Source organism: Danio aesculapii, chromosome 9, assembly GCF_903798145.1.
Source record: "Danio aesculapii chromosome 9, fDanAes4.1, whole genome shotgun sequence".
In the NCBI taxonomy this organism is placed as follows: domain Eukaryota; kingdom Metazoa; phylum Chordata; class Actinopteri; order Cypriniformes; family Danionidae; genus Danio; species Danio aesculapii.
In genome coordinates, this window is record NC_079443.1 from 15,298,260 (window position 1) to 15,322,889 (window position 24,630).

The window sequence follows — 24,630 nt, forward strand, 5'->3', positions numbered from 1 at the left end:
ATCTGGTGAAATTATGCTCAATATTGCTATATGTACTTGCATTGTATTTATTTCTTCTATGGAAGTCAATGGTTACAGGTTTTTAGCTTTTTCAAAATGTCTTCTTTTGTGTTCAACAGAACAGAACAAGAGTTTATAACCACTTGTAAACAGTGAGAAAATTTTTGTTTTTAGGTGTACTATCCCTTTAATATTGGTTGTATAAATGCTTTTTTTGCCCTTCAGTCATGTCATATTGTGGTTAACGGAACGTTATACCATTCAACATTTGAGGCGCAATATTGATTACAATAGAAACTGATGTTGCCTCTTTATTTTCCTAAAGGTTATTTAGAAATCCGAAGCCTATATTTTTGTTAAAGCACTTGAAGCAGTTATTTGCCTAAACCCTGTTTATAATTTAAGCCGTGTTGATGGTGGAATGGTTTCAGCTGGGACACTTTTCTAGGTGAATGAACATCTGATTACGGATTACCAACGTAATGTCTGTGCTTCATCATGTCTATTTGTGTATCATGACAACCAAATTGAAAGATTGAAAGTTACAAATGATTCTATCATCTTAGTTTCATAGCCTGAGGTTGTAAAATTGTGTGTGTATGTGTGTGTGTCATCGCTCACTCTAAGCGAGGAAGAAATCACTTTTATTCTGGTAATTGACTTTTACCACAGATATGCTGTTGACAAACTTGACTTTGAATCTGGACAATTGCTTTCAACACTATTCTTTTCTTTCCCCAGTCATTTTCCGCATATTACAAAGGTGGATTTGAGCAGAAGATGACCAGACGGGAAGCCAGCCTCATCCTCGGGATCAGGTAATTGCGTGCTAAACAAAAAGCCCTAAATCACTGCAATTCCTCTTACTGAATTCTCTCATTATGAGTTGTCATGGAAGAAAACAAAGGTGTTTACAGTATATACACACACTGCATCACTAAACTTCCCAGAAGAGCTTGCGGTTAAGACTGGGGGCAATTCTTTTGGTTTGCAGCTGGTCGTCATGTCCTGTCGTCACAGCTTTGATCCTGTAACGTCTAATGGGAAAAATTCTCAGCCGTCTTTTAACTTTGTAATCTGCTTTAGGTGGACCACCCTCCTCCTCATCCTCCATGGAGGGTATATTTCGCTACCAATTTTCCCTTTAAGTTCACAAGGTCCCACACCAGGTGTGACTCACACACCGCACACGCATCACATCCTGTGTGGCGGCACTTGCGTCATAAACATGTGGCTTATGTCTTTGTGTTGTCAATCAAACCGGACTAATGTTTTCATACAACCAAACCAGACTGGAACCAATATTTCTTGGATGTGACCAGTATGAACTCGGTCAACCTCATAAAACTGTTCTGATTTGAGGTTAATCATTTTTATTATTCTGGACTCATCTGTTTTCAGATTTACTTTTCTGTCAGTTGCAGCTGAAATAACTGGCCTCAGTAGTGTTGCTGTATGCTTTCATATTCTTTGATCTCTTGGCACACGTTAAATATCATTTACTTATAGCATTATTAAGTTATGGAGGATAGTTTTTTTTTGAAAGGCACTTATATTAACTCTTTGTTTTTATTATAAAAGTTGCAATAAAATGTCTCAAGAAAAGATCATAAAAGAATCAAAGTGTAATTTTTTTTTGACACTTTCACTTGAATGTATACACAGCATCAGCCCCATTTATAAATACCATAGGCACCGTAGGTTTGGCTTGTGGAGCAGGCCAGACCTGAAAAATGTGCCAATTTTTTCCATTTTATTTCAAATAATTTCCATTTAAAAGCCTTGCCTGCTACTTGGAATACTTGGCAACTATCTCTTTAATTGGCACTGGGATTAAATACTGCAGTTTTAACATTTTAATTTCTTTGGGACATTTTTTGTCTTGAAAGTTCCAAGAAGAAATTTTTTTTTTGTGTAAAATAGATTTATGAAATGAAATGGTGAAATATGAAAAGTTAAATCAAAAACCTTTTTTGCTAAGATTTGTGCTGTTTTGCATTTACAAATAATGACCGCCTTCTCCATTTAATCATCACTAGTCTGAAATTAAAGTGACGGTTCACCAAAAAAAAAGATTTACATTTATCTTACTGATGTAGGTGACTTTTTTCTTCTTCGTACAACATTAAAGAAGATTTTTAGCTGAATCCGTGGTCCTTGGTAGTTCGCATAAATTTGGTCAGTGATCACCTGTTTTTTAGGAAAAAAAGTGTGGTGATCAGGGGCTTCCGATCGCTTGATGACATATGTGGGTTACATGAGCGTGCACTCTGACATGAGAAGATGATGATGATGAAGAGAGTGAGGATGCACATTTTTACCAGAAGGGAAGTCGCAATAAAAACAAAATTTACTCTTCGTACTTTTATATGTATACACTCAAAAAATAACTTTTGCTGCAAATTGCTTATTTTTAAATCAGTTAAAACAACACAATTCTTAAGTTTCTTGGGTGACAACTTAATTGTTTAATGTTCAATCCACTTCAATTTGTAAAAACGATTAGGTTAACTTAATCGTTTTGAGTTGGGACAACATACAGTGTATAGTAGTGCTTGTTGTAAAGATGTATATGAGCCCTTCGTTATTTTGAAAAAAATAATTTGCCCTCCGAATCTTTAATTAAATATCATAACCTTCTCTCCCACCTCGAAACGACTTTGCTTTATTTGTCGTCACATGGAATGCCTTGAGGGAGGGGCTATCAGGGCATGTCTCGTTTTTGCACTGCCTTCATCCATTCCTCAATCTTTTGTCATTTTGTTAGCGACAGCCATCTTCTTACAATCAAATCAGTTCCCAAAGGATGAAATCATGCACCGCCCTACATTTTTTTTCTAATTTTAGAACCATATCAAGTGAGTGTACAGTGGGTGACGCTTTAAAATGAGCATTACCACCGCAAGTGGCACCTCTGCCACACCAAAGGAGTAAGAACGTGTATGACTATGCCGCCAGGGAGCACAAAGAGAAGTAATGCGAACGGACCAGAAATATACAATAGCTTGTAAGTGAAATGAGGATTCATTATGAAAGTAAAATTAAAGAAATAATAAATAAAGTAAGTAGTAATATAAAATAAGTAGGCCTAATGTGTCACCAAGAGAGGAAAAAAGCACAATTCATGGTGACTTTAAAGCAAGGAATTGTCCAAGATGCGGCAACTGCTATAAATTATGTTTAAACGTAATCTGAAAAAATGGAATTAAATCACTGGAGCCTCAATCTCATTGCATTTGTGTGCTCGCTAAGCATCGTTTGCCCAGGCTGTGGATAAAGCTAATAATATTGAAATTATGTTATTTTATTGCTCAGTCTGAATGTTCGAGCATAATATGTGTCCTAAAAACGTGCCGTGCAAAAAGATTCCAACGGTGTGCACCAAACGCAACATGACATGACAAAATGATTAAGCCGTTAAATCCAATACATATTAAACTTCTTTAACATTATTAAAGACTACTGAGTGACTGATGTTATGGTTTGCACTGTGTCACAGTTTGACTTTAATTTCAAACCTTCCAGCTAGTATTTTTTCAAGATCTGAGGGACACTATCAGTAGTTCTACCAGCTGTCAGTGAACTATCAGCTGCTTTCAGTAGAATAATAATAAATCTCACATATAATGGCATTTAAACTCACATTGGTAGCATTTAACACTGAATAAAGCACATAATCAGTACCTGAGGTGATAATTGTCATACTAGTTTTATGCTGTTGTTTTGTCACGATGTCGCAGAAATAGACATTTTGCACATTGCTGTTGCAGATGGTTAGGACAAAAACAACTTTTAACATAGAAAGGATCATTTTTATCACATGTTGAGGCATCACATGGTGTTAGGAAACGGTGTAAGACCTCAGTGTATCATTAGGAACCCTGCCTATTGATTTGACTTTTAGGACATCTTTATTTTTAATCCAAAAAAAACTTTAACTATTGACTGCCATTATATGAATCACCAATGACTTCATATTCATCTAATTCAGATAAATCTTTTTTAATGTTCTAATTAAGAAAAAATGTCATGTGCATCTTGAATGATATGAGGGTGACTAAATTAACAGGACGTTTCCCTTTAAATCAACGAAATGAGTGCACAGTTTTGTCTCTCGACCTTCTCACATATACGTATCTGCCGGAGATACTGACTCTTCCCACAAACGCAGCTTTGCCTGACGGATTCGTCATCGCGTTCTGGAATCATCACAGTGTTTTAATTAGTTGCTCAGGCCCTTCTCGAGCGCCCACTCGTGCAGATAATTTGAGACTTTAGAGGAGGATGGTCGGTATGAATGAGCGTTCTGAGCATTAATGTATCTTTAATCATCACTTCTGGCTATTCAGCTGTGACTCAGATGCAAAGCCTGAAAGCTGTAGGCCGGGAAGACATTTATTTATCTTCCAGTAAGGATGCATTGTGAAGCCAACTAGCACAAAACACCTGCCTTCAGAACATAACTCAAGCTTTCATATAGAATAAATATTTAATGAAGGTAAAGAATGCTGAAATGTTAAGGAATGTTTTTAAAAAATAAATATTACTGGTAAAATTTTTCAATATGTTTCCATTAGTTAATGTTAGAGTTTTTACAACATGAACAAATTATTAATGTTATTAGTGAAAATAAAGTCCATTTATTCTTGGTTGTTGTTAACTCAGTGCGTAAACTAATGTTAAAAAGCACACTTTGGATTTTGATAATGCATTAGTAAATGTTAAACAAGGATTAATATAGTTGTGTACAAATATTGGTCATTCCTGGATCATTTAGTAAATAATATAACTGCAATTATTATTTGAGCTTTATTTAAAAGCGTGGATATATTACTACTATTTGACTGCAGAATTTATTATTTATTTATTGGGCAAGGCAAGTTTTTTTAGCACTTTCATACACAATGGTAGTTGTGCTTTACAAAGTGCTTTAAATAAACAAGCATTAAAGATACAAGACAATATAAAAACACAAAATTTGTAATTTAAAACATTAAAATGGGTTAAACAGATTTTAAGTAAATGGAAAAGAAAAGAAAGGCATACTATTTTTAAACTTTATTAATTTATCCTTTCATTTATTGATGTGTATTTTATTCGTTTATTTATTTATTTAGTCAATTATTTATTTATTCATTTCATTCAATTATTCAGTCATTTATGTTTTCATTTATTTATTCTTTTCGTTAATTCATTTATTCAGTTATTTATTCATTTCATTCAGTCATATATTCAATTATTTATTGGTTTATTTTATGCATTTTATTCATTCATTCAGTCAGTCATTTAGTTATTAGTTAATTTATGTATTCATTTAATTCCTTTATTTATTCGGTAATTTATTTATTTTTTCATTCATTTTATTCATTCATTCAGGTCATTTATTTATTCATTCATTCATTTATTCTGTCATTTATGTTTTTTCATTTATTTATTTATTCATGTAATTAATTCATTTATTCAGTTATTTATTTATTCTTATCATTCATTCAGTCATTTATTCATTGTTTATTTTACGCATTATTTTATTCATTCATTTATTCATTCATTCAGTCATGTATTTATTAGTTAATTTATTTATTATTTAGTTATTCAGTCATTTATTTATTATTTATTTTTTCATTCATTTCATTCAGTCATTTAATTTTTTCATTTATTTAATTAATTTAATTAATTCATTTATTCAGTTATTTATTATTCATTCATTTATTTGTTAATTTATTTATTTGGTTTATTTTATGCATTATTTTATTCATTCATTCATTCAGTTCAGTCATTTATTAGTTAATTTTTAATTTCTTCATTCATTCATTCAGTCATTTATTCATATTTTATTAGTTTATTTTTTGCATTATTTTATTCATTCATTCATTCATTCATTTATTAGTTAATTATTATTCATTTAAATTATTTATTCAGTAAGTTAATTAATTCATTTATTTTTATTCCTTTCTTAAATAATAAGTAACCGCCAACTTATCCAGCATATGTTTTGAGCAGCGGATGCCCTTCAGCTGCAACCCACCACACGCGCAACACCCATACACTCTCACGCACACACATCACTACTGACAGTTTAGGCTCATTCAATTCACCTGTAACAAATGTCTTTGGACTGTGGGTGAAACCGGAGCACCCCGCAACACGGGGTGTCCACGCCAACATGGGGAGAACATGCAAACTCCACACAGAAATGCCAACTGCCCACCGGGGGCTCCTTCTTGCTGTGAGGCGATCGTGCTACCCACTGCACCCCCGTTCTGCTTTATTCAGTAATTTATTTGTCATTTTATTTATTCATTTAATTTATCAACTATTCAGTCATTTATTCATTCATTTATTAATTTCATTCATTCATTAATTGTCATTTATTTATTTATTTATTTAATAATTTTATTCATTTATTTATTCAATCATGTATTTATACATTTATTTATCTATTCATTTAATTCATTCAGTCATTTTTTTCATTTATTCATTAATTCAGTCATTTATTTTTTTATTCATTTATTCATTCATTCATTTATTTATTTCATGCTTGCATTTGTCACAAACTAAAGTTTGGCTGTAAAAACTGTTAAAAGGGGATATTTAGGTATTTAAGGTATATTTGGGTAAATCCCCTAATTTTACATAATATTAGTATCAACCAACACTAAGGCTTAAATGATCAGTGTTTAAAGAGATTAATATTTGTTAATGTAATATATATCTGACGCGTAGTTGTTTAACTTCTAGTTGATATATATTAGTAGAAATGACATTAAGATTATATTTGTAATGTCCTTGAAAGTTATCCTTTTATAATCCGAAGAAAAAAAAAAAATCACTTTTTTAATATATATATTTTTTTTTATTAAAAAAAAAAAACTTTTTGTTGATTTTTTTTTCATTTAAAGTTATTTAAAATGCATTTTTAAATGCATTAAGAATAACATTTTGTTTCTTTTGCCATTTGTCATTTTGTCAAATGGTGTTTTTCAATTTGTCAGTCAAAATAATTTTCCCCACTAATTTGGGGAATTTTAGGGAATGTACAGATTGAGTATTTCCAGTTTATGTGTGCAGTGATGGAGACAGACCACACATGCTGATGACTAGTGCAAAAAATCAGTATGGAGGCCTGTAATTACCTTCATATAGCAGTTCACTCTTTGGCCACCAGATGGGAGCGTGCACCTTTTCTAAAATGCTCTGTTTTCTTGTTTTGCGCAGTCCGACCAGCACTAAGACAAAGGTACGGGAAGCCCACAGAAGGATCATGGTCCTAAATCATCCAGATAAAGGTCAGTAGTTCAGATCGTCATGCTGGGGTCGTGTGTTGGTCAATAATTCTGACTCAGCTCTAGCTCAATGTATTGTCTGAGCAGACAGAGGAAGAGACGGGTGTTGATTACGTTATTGATTTGAACAGCGTTTGTCATTTGTCATAACACACTCTTTCAAGAGGGCTTACATGCCTGCATTGCTGACTTGACGTAATATAAGGCATACATAAGAACTGTGCAGAACAAGATGGAGCAGGTGAATCATCACTTCAAACGTTTGCAAGTACTGTAGGTCTGAAATATTTTTAACATGCACATAATAACATACAGTAAAAATAAGCTTAATACAGTAAAATATTAAACAATATTGAATAATTTGCATTCATATTTACTAATATTAACTGTACACTGTAATCAGTAGCAACTTTAATTTACAATTTCACATTTTTATTAACAAATGACACTTTGAATGTTTGCGCAAATGAATAATTTTAGTGTTAGTGTTTTAAATCATTTTAAAATCAATTCTCTAGTCATCTTTATCAGTTCATGGTAATGATTCATTTATGTCACTCTACTGTAATTTATAGGACTGGAGTTTAAGTCTAAGCCACTATTAAGTTCTTAATGATCTTATAAGACAATGACATAAAAAAGGAGTAAAATAATGGCAACAATTAGTTAAAACCTAATGGTTTCAAAAAATATTTATCTAAAGATGCCCAAACTTGGTCCTGGAGGGCTGGTGTCCTGCAGAATTTAGCTCCAACTTGAAGTGTAAACCCCTTTTTTTAACAAAGTTTTTAGTATTCCCACTAAGAGCTTAATGTGTTTACTTGATATCGGAGCTATACCAGCTCTCCAGGATTGAGTTTGGACACCCATTATGTAAACTGACTTAAATTAGGGCTGCGCTATGTGATTTACATGAAAGGCTTGAGAAAATAATTTATTTTTATTTTTAAATAAATTTATTTAGCAAGAATGTTTATTGACGAGTAGTGAAAGTAAAGCTTTTTGAAGCTCTTTTGGATTTTCTATCATCATGGTTTTCAATAAACCAGGGTGTCTGTGGATCCTTAAAAAGTATTATATTTTATTGTAAAAATATAAGAAAATATAAAGTAATATAAAATAAAATGTCTTAAATCTATTTCAAATGTCTTAAAAAAGCAATCTAACGGACTTTGTAAAAAACATTTTGTTTCCGTTCTGAAACAGAAGTTATTATTAATCAGTCATTTATATTAGTCATCAACATCACAAGACATTGTCTCAGAAAAATATTTACAGAAATTTAATGTTGCATGATTTTGCTGGTCAAATTTAAAATGTGTGGCTTTTGACCTATTACTTTTCTGTATTGGTCCAGGACTAATTTTATATATTTGTTTATGAAATAATAAAATGTTTAGTGCAATACATATATATTTTTTACATTACAAAAGTGTCTATAACTTTTTTTTAATTTTATTTTAAGCTTTATAAACTGTAGATGATGGATAATAAAGGCCAAAATGTCTTCTTCCCAAAGATACATGAACTGTGAATGTAGACCAAATTATTTGGCAACTGTTACTGTTTAGTTTGGGATGGTCATTTAAGAGAAATTGCCTCTGTGAGGGAGAGAAAGACATCGACATAGCCTCAGAAAACTTTTTACAGAAATCTCATTTTGCATGCCATCTTTATCAAATTTAAAATATATACTTATGACACCCTTGACTTTCAAAGTATATTTTTTCTAGGACATTACATTAATGTTTTTTCTGTGTTTGAGCATGAAACTTTCCAGATAGATGATAGTATAGCTCAAAGTGTCTTCTTTTCAATGATACCTATTTTTTGTTTGTAGATTACTAGGGTCAAGAACTGTTACTATATAACAGATGTCTTTAGTTTTTTTTTTTTTTAACTGTTTCTGTATAGCAAGGATGGTAATTAATTAATTGTGATGTGTGTTTTAAATAAATTGTAAATTCTGTACAATACAATTATTGTACTTCATAATAAGTCATACATTTTATGCTGTTTAGTATTAAAATATCTTGAATATATCTACAGTATTAGAAACCTGCAGATACCGTGCTAAACAATGAAACAAAAAAGATGTTTCTTAACCACCATATTTATTTCTCAAGATTTTCATTTATATTTAGCAGTTAAATTTTTCGATATGTTTTAAAGGTGTGATATTTAGGATTGACACCTAGTGGATGATCATGTTGGAGAAACCTCCTCTGACATGACACACATGCAGGTTGCCAGACTGACGACACCATCAGATCGCGAACATGCCTGATGATCGAGCCTTAAGCTGCTCAGCTAATGTTTTTACATTTGTAATATTTGACTTGTTTGCAGAATAAAAAAACCCTCATGTACCTTTTTCTTTTTTTTCTTTCTTTTAAACATTTTATTGTCTCATTTCGGAGACTGCTACTTATTGAGACAGCCTTCATACCCTGTGTTTTCCAACAAGACAACCCAGGGTGCAGATATATAATTGGGTGAACTGGCAGACTGCAGAGTTACTCAGAGCAAAACAAAAATAGACTTTCCAAAATGAAACATATATTTTTAAAGGAGAATAGCTGCCTTTACCATTGTTTTTCAGAAAAATAGGTATGTTTAACTTGAAATTATTCAGTATCTGCAAAAATATTATGGTATCTTTATGATTTAGAATCAGAATCAGAAAGAGCTTTATTGCCAGGTATGTGCACACATACGAGGAATTTGTTTTCGTGACAGAGCTTCTACAGTGCAACAGGACAGAGACAGGACAAAAAACAGATAATAAATATATAAAAAAAAAAAATAGAAGTAAGTAGTGAGTGCAAATATACAAATTGACTTGTGTATGTACGTGTTTATTACTTCTACGTTATATGTGCATCTGTTATGTGCACGAAGAGCCACGTTTCGAAATATTTGAACACATTATTATTGTCTTGTGTTTATTTTTATGACAGATTTTTTTACGTTTTCTGTATTAAACTTGGCTTGCTGCAAAGCTGTGATTGTCATGCACATCATGTCATTAAAGCATGGTGTGATCTGTACTAAACCTCCACTGAAGGCCAGAGGGTGTTCTCACAGAAACTTCAAATGCCTATGATAAAAAAAACCAAAAAAAAACAGGAAATCCCTACAGCGTTACATTATAAACAGAATTTTTAACTGCATACATTGGTTCAGCATGACTAATAATCACATAAGTATGGAATCACCTTACATAAGGATTTATATCAAACGCTAGACTGATGTTTTGAGGTAAGTTTGGAGTAAAACCATGTTGTTATTATAAGTGGTAATCTAATGTTCTCCATTTACTACGCAGAGCTATATTTAATTGAGAAGCTATGCAAACAGCTGTTTTTCTCACAGAATGATTGTCTCAATGTCATTTCCATTCATTAAATCGAATTTAATTCTAAAACTATTTTCGCGTAGCTTATTCTATGCTATACTTATATGTAGCTTTTACTGGGTTTACTATAAGTATGTAGTTAACGCTGCTTCATCTGAATGCATGAATTGCAGTACCTTAAATTAATCTCCCAGCCTTATATTATAAAAATTTCTTTGGAGATATTGCCATGTACACTACCTGACAAAACCATTGTTGTCGATCCCAGTTGCAAGAGCAACAAATAATAACTTGAATTCTAGTTGATCATTTGGAAAAGTGGCAGAAGGTCGAATTTTTTTATTTTTTTCCTTCTCTCCTCTCTCTCTCGGATAAATCATCTGTTGAACTGCATCACAAATTCTGCAAAAGACCTATTGGAACCTGCATGGACCCAAGATTTCAGTCAAGATCAGTGAAGATTGGTGAAGGAAAATTCATGGTTTGTCTTTTCAAACTTCAGCTTCCACATCAAGGCTCCTGAAAACAGAGGACTAGAGGACTTTGCCTTTCATATGAACCACTTCTGATACCAAATGATCAACTAGAAGTCAAGTTATTATTTGATGTTCCTAAAAAATTTCAAAACCAAAAATACTTTTGTCAGGTAGTGTACATACAGTAGCTGTTGGTAGTAATATAGCAATAACTCATAAATAAATCTAAACTAAACTTGAACTGGAGCATATATTCCTGTCTATAAACACTGGTGATAAGGCAGCAGTTGCAGTTGTATTTAGGTCTGATCGGTTGCATTTAGATTTGTTTGCTCTGATCTGTACAACACAGGTTGTAAATCACTGTCTAGTGAATTGTTTTTTTTTTTGTTTTTTTTTTTGTGTGCTGTGGCCTTTTTAAGTGCAGGGTCTCACCTAATAAACACTGAGCAGGAGTCGTTTTTTCCCCTCCATGGTCACTGTACTCGCACTGTTTTTCTGTTCAAGGTTAATGGCCTCACCTTGCCTTTTTCAGTTTTTCCCTTCTGTCCTGTGCATTTATATCTCACAGTGCTCAGAGGTTGCTGTGTATGCGTTTATATATAACGTGTGTGTGTGTGTGTGTATATATATATATATATATATATATATATATATATATATATATATATATATATATATATATATATATATATATATATATATAAATGATCATAAACATACATAAAAACATATTATACACATATTCTTATTAAATATAGATATGCATACAAATAGACACTGATTTTGTGTGTGTGTGTGTGTATCATCCCTTGTGTGCTCCTCTAGTCCACTAATACTTTCTGTGAAATAAGTGATGGTCTCTGTGATTGTATCTGTAGTGGAGCGATAAGGCCTCTGACTGCAGGGAGGACGTCCTGCAGAGAATGTGTGCCAGATTTGTCCCATCCTCCAGTGCTTCTGAGAAATCCTTTATTACAGTGCTGTTAATAATAGTGTGCAGGCACCCATACTGTTTGTCATACTTGTGAAAGAGGCTGATGTATGAAAGGCCTCATGAAATGTGATGAATGCAGCATGCTTCCCTATAGAAACAGGGAAACTGGAATGTGTTTTTTTTCCTGTGTAAATACAGATCTCGGAGTCTGGCCGATGTAAAATTCAATTTTTTTTTATTACACTCTCTTTTAAGGGGAAGGGGGTGGGTGTAATATAATATAATGATATTTTGTATAATGCACACAACAGGGAGCTGCTATGTCTATGGGAGATACTGGAATCTCTTTTGAGTGCACACTTTGCTTTTACTTTCGGTTTTGAATATGCGATCATGCACACTCAGCACTTCTGCTTCTTATACAGAGTGTGCATGTTCACAAATGCTTGAGGAAACTAGAATCTTTTTGAACAGAGTCTTTTAAGCTTTATAGAGGCAATCATTTCGATCGTTTTTAAATTTTGGAGTTTAATAACTTCATAACTAATAAAGCCCATATAACTATAGCTCCCTGACCTTTTAGGTTTAGCAACAGTCACACAATTATAGATTACTATATTGCAAAAAAGATTATATTTTAGGGTAAATACTTATAAAATATGACGACAGACATTGTAAGCTTAATTCTAAAACTTAAATATAATCTTCAGATGTAAATATGAGGTTACCTAAATTTAATTTAGTCTTATTGACCTTATTCTTTGCATTCGAGCAGGCGCAGCCATTTCGGTCTCTTTGGCTCGAGACTTCCGGTCTTATTCACTTCACTGTAAAAAATAAATCCGTAAAATTTACGGTATAAAAACGGCAGCTGTGGATGCCAGTACTTTACCGTAAAAAATACGGTACAAACCGTAAAAGTAATTTCTCATTTTTACGGTAAACTACTGTATTTTATTAGTTTACAGAGGTAATATGTCTGTATTTTGAATTACCAACATCTACACATCTTTTGCTACACAGTTAGACACGTTAGCACACCCATAAGCAGGTGGTGATGAGGAAGTTACATAAAAAACCAATCCTCATCACAAACAACTTTTCCCACAAGGAGAAAAGTGTATCAGTATATAGAAGGTGCTTAGTGTCATTCACGCAGCTACTTAACACCAGTATGATAACACGCATAAAATTAAAGTAAAAAATAAACATTGTTTATCAACATTAGATGTAACATAAATCTATGATGTACATAACTGATGGGGAAACAACTAAAAAGATCCATAGTAATGTCAACAAAAAGCATAAAAAGTGATTTGCCAGACAGGGAATTCTGGGAAAGTAAATTTACGGTTATTCACCGTATAAAACGTACTAACATACTATTAACCAGGTTATGGATTTGTACTATAGCATTTTTACAGTTTTTTTTACCGTTGAAATCACAGCCATTTTTTACAGTGTTCTATTTATTTTTAGATGCTAAAAACAGCTTGTTATGCTTGATGTTGAACTGATGTTTTTTATTATGTTATTCTACTTCGTATAATCATAGACACACTTGTTTGTAGAGCAAGTAGTTTGACCGTTTTCTGCTGTTTATTATTTCTAGTCATTTCTCCTATAAGCAACTGAATCGGAAGTTCTAAAACAATCACAAAAATTAGCACACTTCTGCATTTTAGAATAAGGTCAATACGAATGGTTAGAATGACCTCTATGACAGTTCTATTAGTGATAGATTTTTGGTAGGTCCAGTGTTAAGGTTTAGTCACATTTACCACAATTTTCACAGGCAAAATCTAGTGAGATATTGCATAGGAATCATCTTGTCAGTAAATTCACTATGTGAAAAAAAAAGTCTTATTCTGACTTACAAGGATTTCATGTCTTTTAGTATGCTGCTGGCTTACATAAATGCCTCTTTGTAAGCTGTGCCCCATATATTTTACTTCTATGATGTGATCCTAAATGAGAAAGCCTAACCTTCTATAGTTAAACAAGTATTTGCTACATCTCTATAATCAAAATGGGTTCAATTGATGAAAATTCATTGATGGTTAAAGATTTCTGTTTTATTCTCTTTACCTCATTTAGAATGCACGTATTCATGAATATGCTAATAAGACATATTTGCACTCAGTTTAACCTTTGTCAGCGCTCGAAATTAACCTTTTTCCTTGGTAGCAACTTTAAAAATTTAGGTGCACCAGCCAAAATTTAGTTGCACCCACCAGTTATGAGCAAGTTTTATATTAACAGGTTTATCATATTTGAAATCAACAATAATCAAAACCAACAAACAAACAAACCAAAAAATCTGCATGTGCCCACTGGCCCTGCACGCTTGAATGAGATAAATGATACTGAATTAAAGATAATATCTGTGCAGTTCTCACAGGTGGTGTCTGATATTGCACAAATAATATTGACATATAACTTATTATTTGCAAACGTCATCTTAATAGCAATTACGGTCTTTTCATGGGCTGCAATATTAATTTAATCTCAGTAAATGCATGCTCTTTTGTGATGGTGCGCATGCTGCCAGTCGCATGACTGAAGGATTAAAAAACGTTAGAACATCTCGTGCTTAAAATGTGTAGATGTGGCAAACACTGTTACCTGAAAATTCTGTCCCACCGGCTTTGCGATGAATGGTTTTAGTCATTTTCATAGTGGACTTTAACCCACTGGAAGTCTTTTATCCACTCTTTGAAAAGTTTAAATGGTGGATTAACATTCACCACAAGAACACTAATAAGATGTGTCATTATTTCTAACTTTTCTAAAACAAAGTCTGTCATTGTTATTTTCATCCTCTCGGATCCAGACCTTTACATTTTCGCGGCTGTAGCTCCTTGTCATCTGAACTGAGTGATTGACCGCTATATTAACCAATCCATTCGCGTTCTGTTCTAGAGCAGTGGGCCAATAAGAAGAGCTTGAAGGTGAAGCCAGCATCGCAGGGTTTGTTTACTGCAGCAAGTTGACATGTCAACTGTTTTGAACCACTCCTAAGCGCTTTGGCAATTTTTGGTGCAAAGATGCATTCTGCATGAACATTTTGTAGTGATAAATGGCCGCACGGCAACAACTTTATGCACTCACACAAATGCTCCCAAATATATTTTGTCACACAGATATGTCGCACAGATACAATTTCAGGCGCATATGCGACCAAAACGGTCACAATATCGAGCCCTGATTGATGTTTGATCTACTTTGACTTTGTTAGACTGTCATAAATGCTACTCAATGAGTGTGTTTACATGGACACCAATAATCCAATTTTAATACAATTAAGGCAATATTCTGATTAAGAGTCTACCGTGTAAACCGATTTTTGAATAATTTAATGAGATTAAGGTCGTACTCAAACTAAACAGAAATCAATGTAAACACTTTAATCAAACTATTGCCAACGTGTAGAATTTTTGCTGCATTTTGCGACAGGATAGTCTTTTACACACAGCTGTTTGACACTATTCTCTGTACCTACCGAGTCAGTGAAGGACCACCTGCATGTTTTTCTCCATACGCTGCGCGATATCAAATTCCATTAAAACAACACTCTTCCAGCAGTTCGCAGTCGCTCGCAATATCTCGTTTGTCATGGGGGCATGCATGAAATGTTCCTGAATGAAAGTGAAAGTGCTAAACTGCAGTTAAAGTTGACAAATTAAAACTAAACCACCCGAAATATCTTTAACTTATAAAACAGGTTCATGAAAGGAACATTCAAAAAGCAACTCATGTAAACACCTTAATCATATTATTGTCTTATTCAAATTATTATATTCAGATTACTGATGTCCATGTAAACGTAGTCAATAAGTGGCAATCTTGGATTAATGGTTATCACTATGCCAGGTGCTACAATTTAAAGTAAATCTTTAGTCAGTGAAATTATTAACATTCTGAAAAGTAATTAAGTGTGGAAAGAGTGTAGAGAAAAGATCTCTTTAAGGAACAGTGAATCTTATTTACATTATGTCTACACTTTGCTTGTTGCATATGAGAGTATATACTTGAATAAAAACTTGTAAGTGGATTTTGATTAGCTGAATTACCATAGAGAGAGAGAGTTGTGACAATGGAAGTCCAGAAAAAAGTTCCAGGAAGTGTTTTGTGTTTAATTCAAATGTAATGTTATAATGCTAAAACATACAGAATCTTATTTTTAAAAACTTTGTACCTTTCAAAAGTGCAAATCCAGCTGTCTCAGCTGTAACTCGGCTATAAGTGCTAACTTCAGGGAACTATTGAAAGACTCCACGAGCCGCCATTTTTGTTTTGTCAATTTTGTCAATGGTGTTGTTGTGACTCTCTTTCTCTCTATGGCTCTGGAATTACCATTGACTGGCCATTCTGTTTAACAATAAATTATTCTGTCAATGATTGGTCAATACTGTAGAACATGTCGTAAATAGAAACCTATGACACAAATATGCCCTTGAATGTAATTCAATTCTGCCAATATGCTTTTATTATACCTTCAACTAAAGGTGTGCTTTTATTTGAGGATGCTTATGGTGTTCCCTCTAGCACCCCCACAGAAATGGGCCTGGCTCTTTGCAACATTGGCCACCAAATGATTATTGGTATTATTAGCCTTTGGCTTGACTACATTATCAAACAGCTAATGATATGTTGCTAATTTTACAAAATATTCCTGTTCAACAACACCCCTTCAAAAAAAAAAAAAAAAAACAAAAAAAACAAATAAAAATCTGTGTTTTGGTAGAAACACTTTGAACACAGAAAGTCAGTTGAGATTATATGAAAACTCCCTGCAGGTTGGCAGGACTGGTTAAATATTTTTGAGGGTAGAAACAAGACTGGGAAGACGAGCTCTGTCGTGTTTTCTTTTCATGAAAGTCATTTACTCTTGTCTTGTACCAAGATAATGTCTTCTTTTCTGTAGAATTCATACATGTTTTGAACAAAGTAAAATTTTGAGTTAAAAGCATAGTTTACCCAAAAAGTTTCCTGTACAGCTGCTTGATTATGAAAAAAACATATATAATCACGATTATTTTGGTCAGAATCGTAATAAAAATTATTTAAAGGGTTATCAATGGGTCATTAATTAAGATAAGCACAGTCAGCACCTTTAAGAGCCACTTGGTTATGATTTACGGTTACACATGCCCTTTCATTCTGAACTCTCTATGTTCATTTATTACATACCAAACAAGGGTTTATGTGAATAATCAATAGGCGCTGAATCCTGCTGATTATTTTTGACTGATTTTGCTTTTGTTGACCATTTAGACACTCACAAGCTACATAACGTGTTTTTTTTGCACTTTTAAAAACATGAATGAATCGAATACACTTCAATAAATTCAATTCATCTTTATTTCTATAGTTCTTTTACAATGTAGATTGTGTCAAAGCAGCTTAATGTAAAAGTTCTAGTAAACTGAAACTTGTAAATTGTGTCAGTGCAGTTCCAAGCACATCCCATGCTAAAGTCACGTTACATTTGAGAAATACATTAAGAAACTAAATCACAAATTCACAATTGAGCTGACAGACTTGGGTTAGTTTACCACAGAGAGAGTGAGTACATCAGTATGAGGAAATGCTCATACTTTACTGTATGTGCTCAGAGCCATTTGCCCAGGCAGTGAGTAACAGGTGATAAAGTTGTAAATAATGTTCAGTAATGTTGAGTGGCACCGAGTGATCATTTCACGTCATAATACCTAAGTGCATCGTAAGGAGCCACTAGTAATTATGGTTTGTTTTAAATGTCTTTTAAAACTCAAAGTGGTGGCATCCATTAATTTCTATTACTGTATGGACACCAGAGGACAAAGGTTCCTGCCAAAAATCTTTGCTGTCACCTACAATGACCTGAGCGTGAGTAAATTAAATGGAAATGTTCATGTTTATGTGAATTATCCCTTTAATAATCCAGTTTGAGGAGAAACTGCTTAGCAATAGTGCTGACTGATGAATTAAAATTAAAAACAGCAGGTAGACCTAGTGATCTATGTCTCTCGTGAGCATGTTTACATGCATTTCGCACAATATTTAATTAAAATTCCAATACGAGCTGCAAAATACAGGAAAATAACTTACCAAATGAACTGGCTATTTGTGGAAATATTTTCTTTGTTTTAGAACAATCATGCTGATTTTATAGGGGGTTTCATCTGGATAAAATCTAATGAACACTAAATTATTGTCTATTATTTTATCTATATTTCAAGAATTGATTGAATTAATACACACATCGCATGTGTTCTGAACTGTAGCTGCTCTGCTTGTCCATTTTTGATATTTGTACATGTGACTATTGAGTATGATACAATATTTTGTGCAGTATTATATGCTACTTTTCATACAAAGTTGGAGTCCTACTTGATATCTTTAACTTTCCACCACCTCTCTGACTTGCACAATGAGCTTATAAGGAAATGTAATTGCAAAGCAACTAAATGTCACAGGTGTTCAGTTGTCAACAAACTGTCTCTTAGCAACCACAGTGTTCAGGGTGACTGATGCTGTGCAACATTAGCATCAGTTCTGCAGGAGTGCGATTATCAGCAGGGAGAATTGTTCATGATGTAATGTACTCTACTTGCAATTTTATGTACTGTGCATCTGATTAAGCACAGACTTTTGAGTATAGATATATCTTGTTTTCTTCCTGAGTTTTAAAGTGGAGCAAAAAAATAAAAATAAATAAAATAAAAATAAATAAATATATATATATTAGTGAATAACAGGTAATAAAGTTGTAAATAATGTTCAGTAATGTTGAGTTGCACCGAGCGATCATTTCACTTAATAAGACATCGTAAGGAGCCACTAGTAATTATGGTTTGTTTTGAATGTCTTTTAAGTCTCAAAGTGGTGGCATCCATTGATTTCTATTACTGTATGGACATAAGAGGACAAAGGTTCCAGCCAAAAATCTTTGCTATATATATATATATATATATGTGTATATATATATATATATATATATATATATATATATATATATATATATATATATATATATATATATATATATATATACTACCTGGCAAAAGTCTTGTCACCTATTCAAGTTTTAGGAACAACAATATAATAACTTAACTTCTAGTTGATCATTTGGTATCAGATGGCAAAGGCAAAATTGCCAAAATAAAATATGATAATGCCTTGATTTTTAATTATTTAATCAGAAAAGTAAGGTTTAACTTTGCTTAGATAAAAGTCTTGTCACTAAACAGAAATAATGTACAGTGTAGAACATAAATTCATGCTGCAGTGGAAAAAGAATGAATATTTTGTATGACTCCCATGAGCTTGGAGCACTGCATCCATACATCTCTGCAATGACTCAAATAACTTTATTAATAAAGTCATCTGGAATGGCAAATAAAGTGTTCTTACAGGACTCCCAGAGTTCATCAAGATTCTTTGGATTCATCTTCAATGCCTCCTCTTTCTGTCTTATCCCAAACATTCTCAATTATATTCATGTCTGGTGACTGGGCTGGCCAATCCTGCAGCACCTTGACCTTCTTTGCTTTGAAGTGGAGGTTGAAGTATGAGGAGCAGCGCTATCCTGCTGAAGAATTTTGCCTCTCCTGACGTTTGTAATGTAATGGGCATCCACTCTGCAGATGTCTCACCCACCCAATGTAATCCCAAACCATGATTTTTCCTTCACTAAACTTGACTGATTTCTATGAGAATCTTGTGTCCATCTGAGTTCCAATAGGTCATCTGCAGCATTTGTGATGATTGAGATGCAGTTCAACAGATCTAAAATCTACCTTCTGCCAGTTTTTCAAATGATCAACTAGAAGTCAAGTTATTATTTGTTGCTTTTACAACTGGGATCGAAAACAAGACTTTTGTCAGGTATTTGTTATTTTAAAAGACCCCTTTAGAAATTATTTTTGGACAGCTGTCCTATTACTCGCCCAATTAACCTAACTTGCCTAGTTAACCTAATTAACCTATTTAAATTGCACTTTAAGCTGAATTCTGGTGTCTTGCAAAATAAATGGTAAAGAAACTGAACATAAAAATATATATTATGAACAGTACAGAAATTACTTATTAAAACTTATGGCTACAAATATTTTGAAAACATCTCTTTTAAACAGCACTTGGGAAATATGCAACAAATTATTGGAAATATTATTTTTACAACTGCAGAGTATTTGGGACTTTTCTTTAATAAATTAACCTGACAGGTCAACAGGAGATGGCAACTACTATTCATCTGTTGATCATATCCAGTAAAAATAAACAAAAAAAGAAAATTACACTAAAAAACTAAGTCTGAGTCTGTTGAAACGCGTCGATCTGAAGCCGGTTGGGTTTTTAGGATATTATAGGGGTTCGGTGACTAGTGAAAAGGTGATCACTAAAACACCACAAAGTCTCGCTAGATCCTCCTGTCGTCTTATAAAACACTAATTTGGACAACTATGCTGATAGTTCACACAAAGTGAGCACGCATAGTTTGTAAATCAATGGACATGTACGACTCTAATATGAGTCACAGACGTGAGGCACGAGCGAACAGGTTTTAACTCTAATCATCGTTACCTTTACATTTGCGTGACGGTTTGCTTTATACATCTGAGCATGTAATCTTAGTTGACATGCAGCGGTTGGAAGTACAGCCACGGTTAAGTCTGTCATTTACAGCGAGGCTCATTTTGCACTGAATTCGAAGTAATCAATAACAGAAAATGGGAAATGCCATTACACCAATCGTTTCTAGACAAAACATATTTAATAAAGAAATCCAACAATTATAGTACAAAAATTAAGTTTATTTTGATCTCGTGGCCCACTTGCAGGGTTGCTGAGGCCCTCTGGTTGAGAATCCCTGCTGTATAGCTTATATTACCAAACAGCAAAGAAGTGGTTTTTAAATGGGTTTGAATTTAAACCTTTTTTTAACTCAATTCTGTGCAGAAATACCAAAATAAGCCTGAAGATTGTGTCTGGCTCTATTTAGGACGTTTTGTCCATAAAGACCTTTAAAGTTAGAGCTCAGTGACTAGTGAGTTATCAATATTGTTCAACATCTCACCTTGACAACATCTCACACAAAAGTCTGAAAACGCTCTGCAGCCCAACTGAGATTGAACGCTTTTCTATATTTCTGTCTTCGTCTTGTGTGAAGCCTTTATGGCAGGGTTTCACATTGACATGACGATCGGCGTTATCTGCTCTTCAAGCCGTAATGAGATGATTAACTTTGAGTGGTCAGCGTAATGGCATGGAATGATTGTTGAATTGGCTTTCATTAGTTTGCTGGCTATGAGCAAATGGGAACATTGAGAAACCATCATACATGCCTTAACTCTTCTATTAGAAGCTGTAAATGAAAGAAGCTAAAATAATTTTTTTGTTTGTTTTGATTGTGTTCTGTCTGATAGAAGGGTGACTTTTGTATTAGTGCTTTGTTCTGACACGGGCTGGGTTATGAAGAGCAAATTTATTATATCGAAGTGATATCCTCTGAATATTTATGTATCCGTTTTGAAATGGTTTAAAACGAGAAGTCATCATTTCTGCACAAAGAAGCCACAAATGAGCTGTCAAGAGTGAAAAATCTTGTTAAAAATAATTTTAAAAAGTTTACGTTGCTTATAAAGGAAAAAAGACAAAAGACAAATGTTGCATTATTCATATAGACTTATTTATTCACCAGTACAGCTTTCACATTAAGCAGCACAAGTGTGTTAACATGCAGATTCTTAATTAGAGGTAGGTATTGTTTGAGGTAGAAGTGTTTCAGTCAAAATTGTGCCTTTTTAGAGGATAATATATGAGCCATAATTTTTCCTGCTGACATTTTGTAATAGTGCTCTTTGGTTTTCAATGATTTATTTAGTATTTTAACCAACATGACATACAAATTTTATACTCTAAGGTGGACAATTATTGTTGTGTCATTGTAAAAATTTTTTAAAGGTGCTGTATGTAATATTTTGACTTCTAAAGCATAAAAATACCATAATGTGTTTGCAGATATTTAAGAAAAATGCCATTACATGCCGGAACGCCTGTCTTTGTTTTAGTCCCTTTAACCCGCCTAATGGCAGTTTAGCCAATTATATTTCAGCACGTTGGGTTGACTTAGTGGAAAACCGCATATTTAATTAATTCAGACAGGAAGGCTCTCGAAGCATGTGCCCGCAACTGAAAATGCGACCGGTTGACAGTAACAGCCCTAAAATGAGATGCAGATTCAGAGTTCTACATGATGCATGTATTAATTAGCAAATAATATAAATATTACAAACATAAACATTAGGTGAGCAGGTTACATTTTAACCCTGTGTCTTAACAACACTTAAGTGACAAGCTTTGCAGTGATCAGCAATTTGGCTGTTTGTACGAAACACGATAGAAATTTAAATACAGCCATTCAGAAGCACAGAATACTACACTGCACTCAAGCGAAATGATAAGGGTTGTAATCTAATTAATACATACTAAACCTCTTTAGCTTTATTATATGTACATGCTGAATGATTGATATTTGTTGAGTCTCAGTTCTAAAGTTCAATTTCAAACAGTTGAATTTATTTTCTCGATCTGAGGTGAACTATATGCTGCTGCTTTCAGTAATATGGCAATAAACGTAATGTAAAATGCCATTTAAACACACATTATTAGCATTTAACAATGGATAAAGCACATGAGGTGTACCTGAGGTGCTTACAGTTTATCCTGTTCTTCACCTGTTTCTAAAATAGAAATTTCAGGTGTTGGTTAGGACAAAATCTCCTTTTAGTATGGAAAATATTTCTTCTATCACGTGCCGTTGCTTTTAGTTAGAAAACGGTTCAAAACAACCTTAAACCAACCTTTAGGCTAAATAGTCGGGCACACTCACGTCAATCTGGCAAGTGCCACACTCACGTCAATCTGGCAAGCCAAGTGATAATGTGTTTTGATCCAGGAGTGCAACACCCAGTAAAACCACTGGGTGTCAAACTTACATACTGCACCTTTAATAAGTAGATTTTTGTAAGTTATCAGTGTATTGGCATGCATGTAAATGTGCTTAAAGGCACATTTTCTTTTCCTAAAATCATCCAAAAACCACTAGAACAGTGTTGTATATTTTGCTGACCTATGTACAAATGTTAAACTTATGTTTTAAAATATATTTAAAAAACATGTTCAGTTTTTATATTTATTTCAGTCATATTATTGAATAATATACAAATGTTTAGATGAGCTGTGTAAAATACAATTTGTAAAGTTAGATTTTAATATGTTTTTCAGTTACAGATTTTAGTATGTAAAGTACTTTCACAATAAAATTAAATATCTAAGTAATATTTAATATTTGAAAAATTTTAGTATGTAAAGTAATAACTTAGTATTCTTATTTTTTTCATGAAGACGTCCCAAAAAACACTAGAATATTGTTATATCTTCTGCTGAGTTATGTACTTATCCCAAATGTTTCAAAGAATGTTTAAATCCAGAGACGAGTTATAGCCCAATCTAACAAGCAAACATAACTATTTTCTGAATTGTCAGAAAAGTGGCTAATTCGTACGAATTCATACAATTTCATTCAATTGTTCATAAGAAGGCTTGCCACCAAATTTCACCCCTAAACCCAACCATCATTGGGGGTTGAGCAAAGCACAAAGAAGGCATCTATGAGATCTTACAAATTCATTGTAATGAATTAGCCACAAAATCTAGAACTTAAGCCGTGGTCACATTGCACTTTTCGCCCCATAGACTTCCATTCATTGGTATGCAAATGCAGCAAAATCGAAAACGCAAACTCTTACAGCAAGTTTCGCATGGCGATGCATTTGAAAGTTCAAGTTTGGTGAACTCTGACCTGCAAATTCACATCACTTGAATGCATGAGACCAAAATGCAGAAATCAAAACGTGACTTGTCTGTACAGAAGATGGAATGCTTAATATATCGCGCCCTTGATCAGTTGTATGACAGAATTTCTCTTACTCAAACTCTAATTTGACCGCAGCTTTAGGTTGGGAGTTCTGTAGGATATAAAGAAGACCAAAACTCCCATAATTCCACACTTATTAAACTATGCCTTTGTTTATTGTGAATACTCGCACTCTAGTGGCAAAAATGTGCTTAGTTTAAAAATATTTATACAGAGAAAAAATCATGCAAAAACGTTGCTGCTGGTAATGAAACAAACTAATTGTTTAATTAATATGGAGGCTTCAGTTAATTAATTGATTGTACTTAATAAGTTTTTATGAGTCACTAAAAAGAATTCTTGTCAAATAAGTCTATTGATAATGTCTGTAGGAAATGCCCTGGGTGAAATGATATTGGGAGACGAAATAATGTGTAATTAAGTGTATCGGTGCAGGCTGTGTTGAGCTCGCAGCTCCGCTTCCTCTCTGACACACAGACAGATTAGCAGCCTCCTCAGGCCCTGCTCCCTGCTACCTGTTCGCTCTCCTGTGTGTTTGCCAATTTGTTATTGTTGCTTATCATGATAGTCTTGTGCAAGCGGGCAAGCAAAGTGTGTGTGTGTGAGAGAGAGCAAGAGCGAGCACACAATTGATGATTTCTGGGGCTCTATGT

At 33.4% G+C, this 24,630-nt stretch overlaps 1 protein-coding gene across 1 annotated transcript in view; it reads left to right on the forward strand.

Annotated features, from left to right (window-relative positions):
* The first annotated feature begins 413 nt into the window (after positions 1-413).
* The window catches only part of dnajc15 (DnaJ (Hsp40) homolog, subfamily C, member 15), a 29,226-nt gene continuing 5,009 nt past the window's right edge, over positions 414-24,630 (forward strand). The window contains 4 exon segments of the mRNA XM_056464857.1: positions 414-448; positions 673-716; positions 719-818; positions 7,216-7,286. Of these exon segments, the coding sequence (XP_056320832.1) occupies positions 414-448; positions 673-716; positions 719-818; positions 7,216-7,286 (250 nt within the window).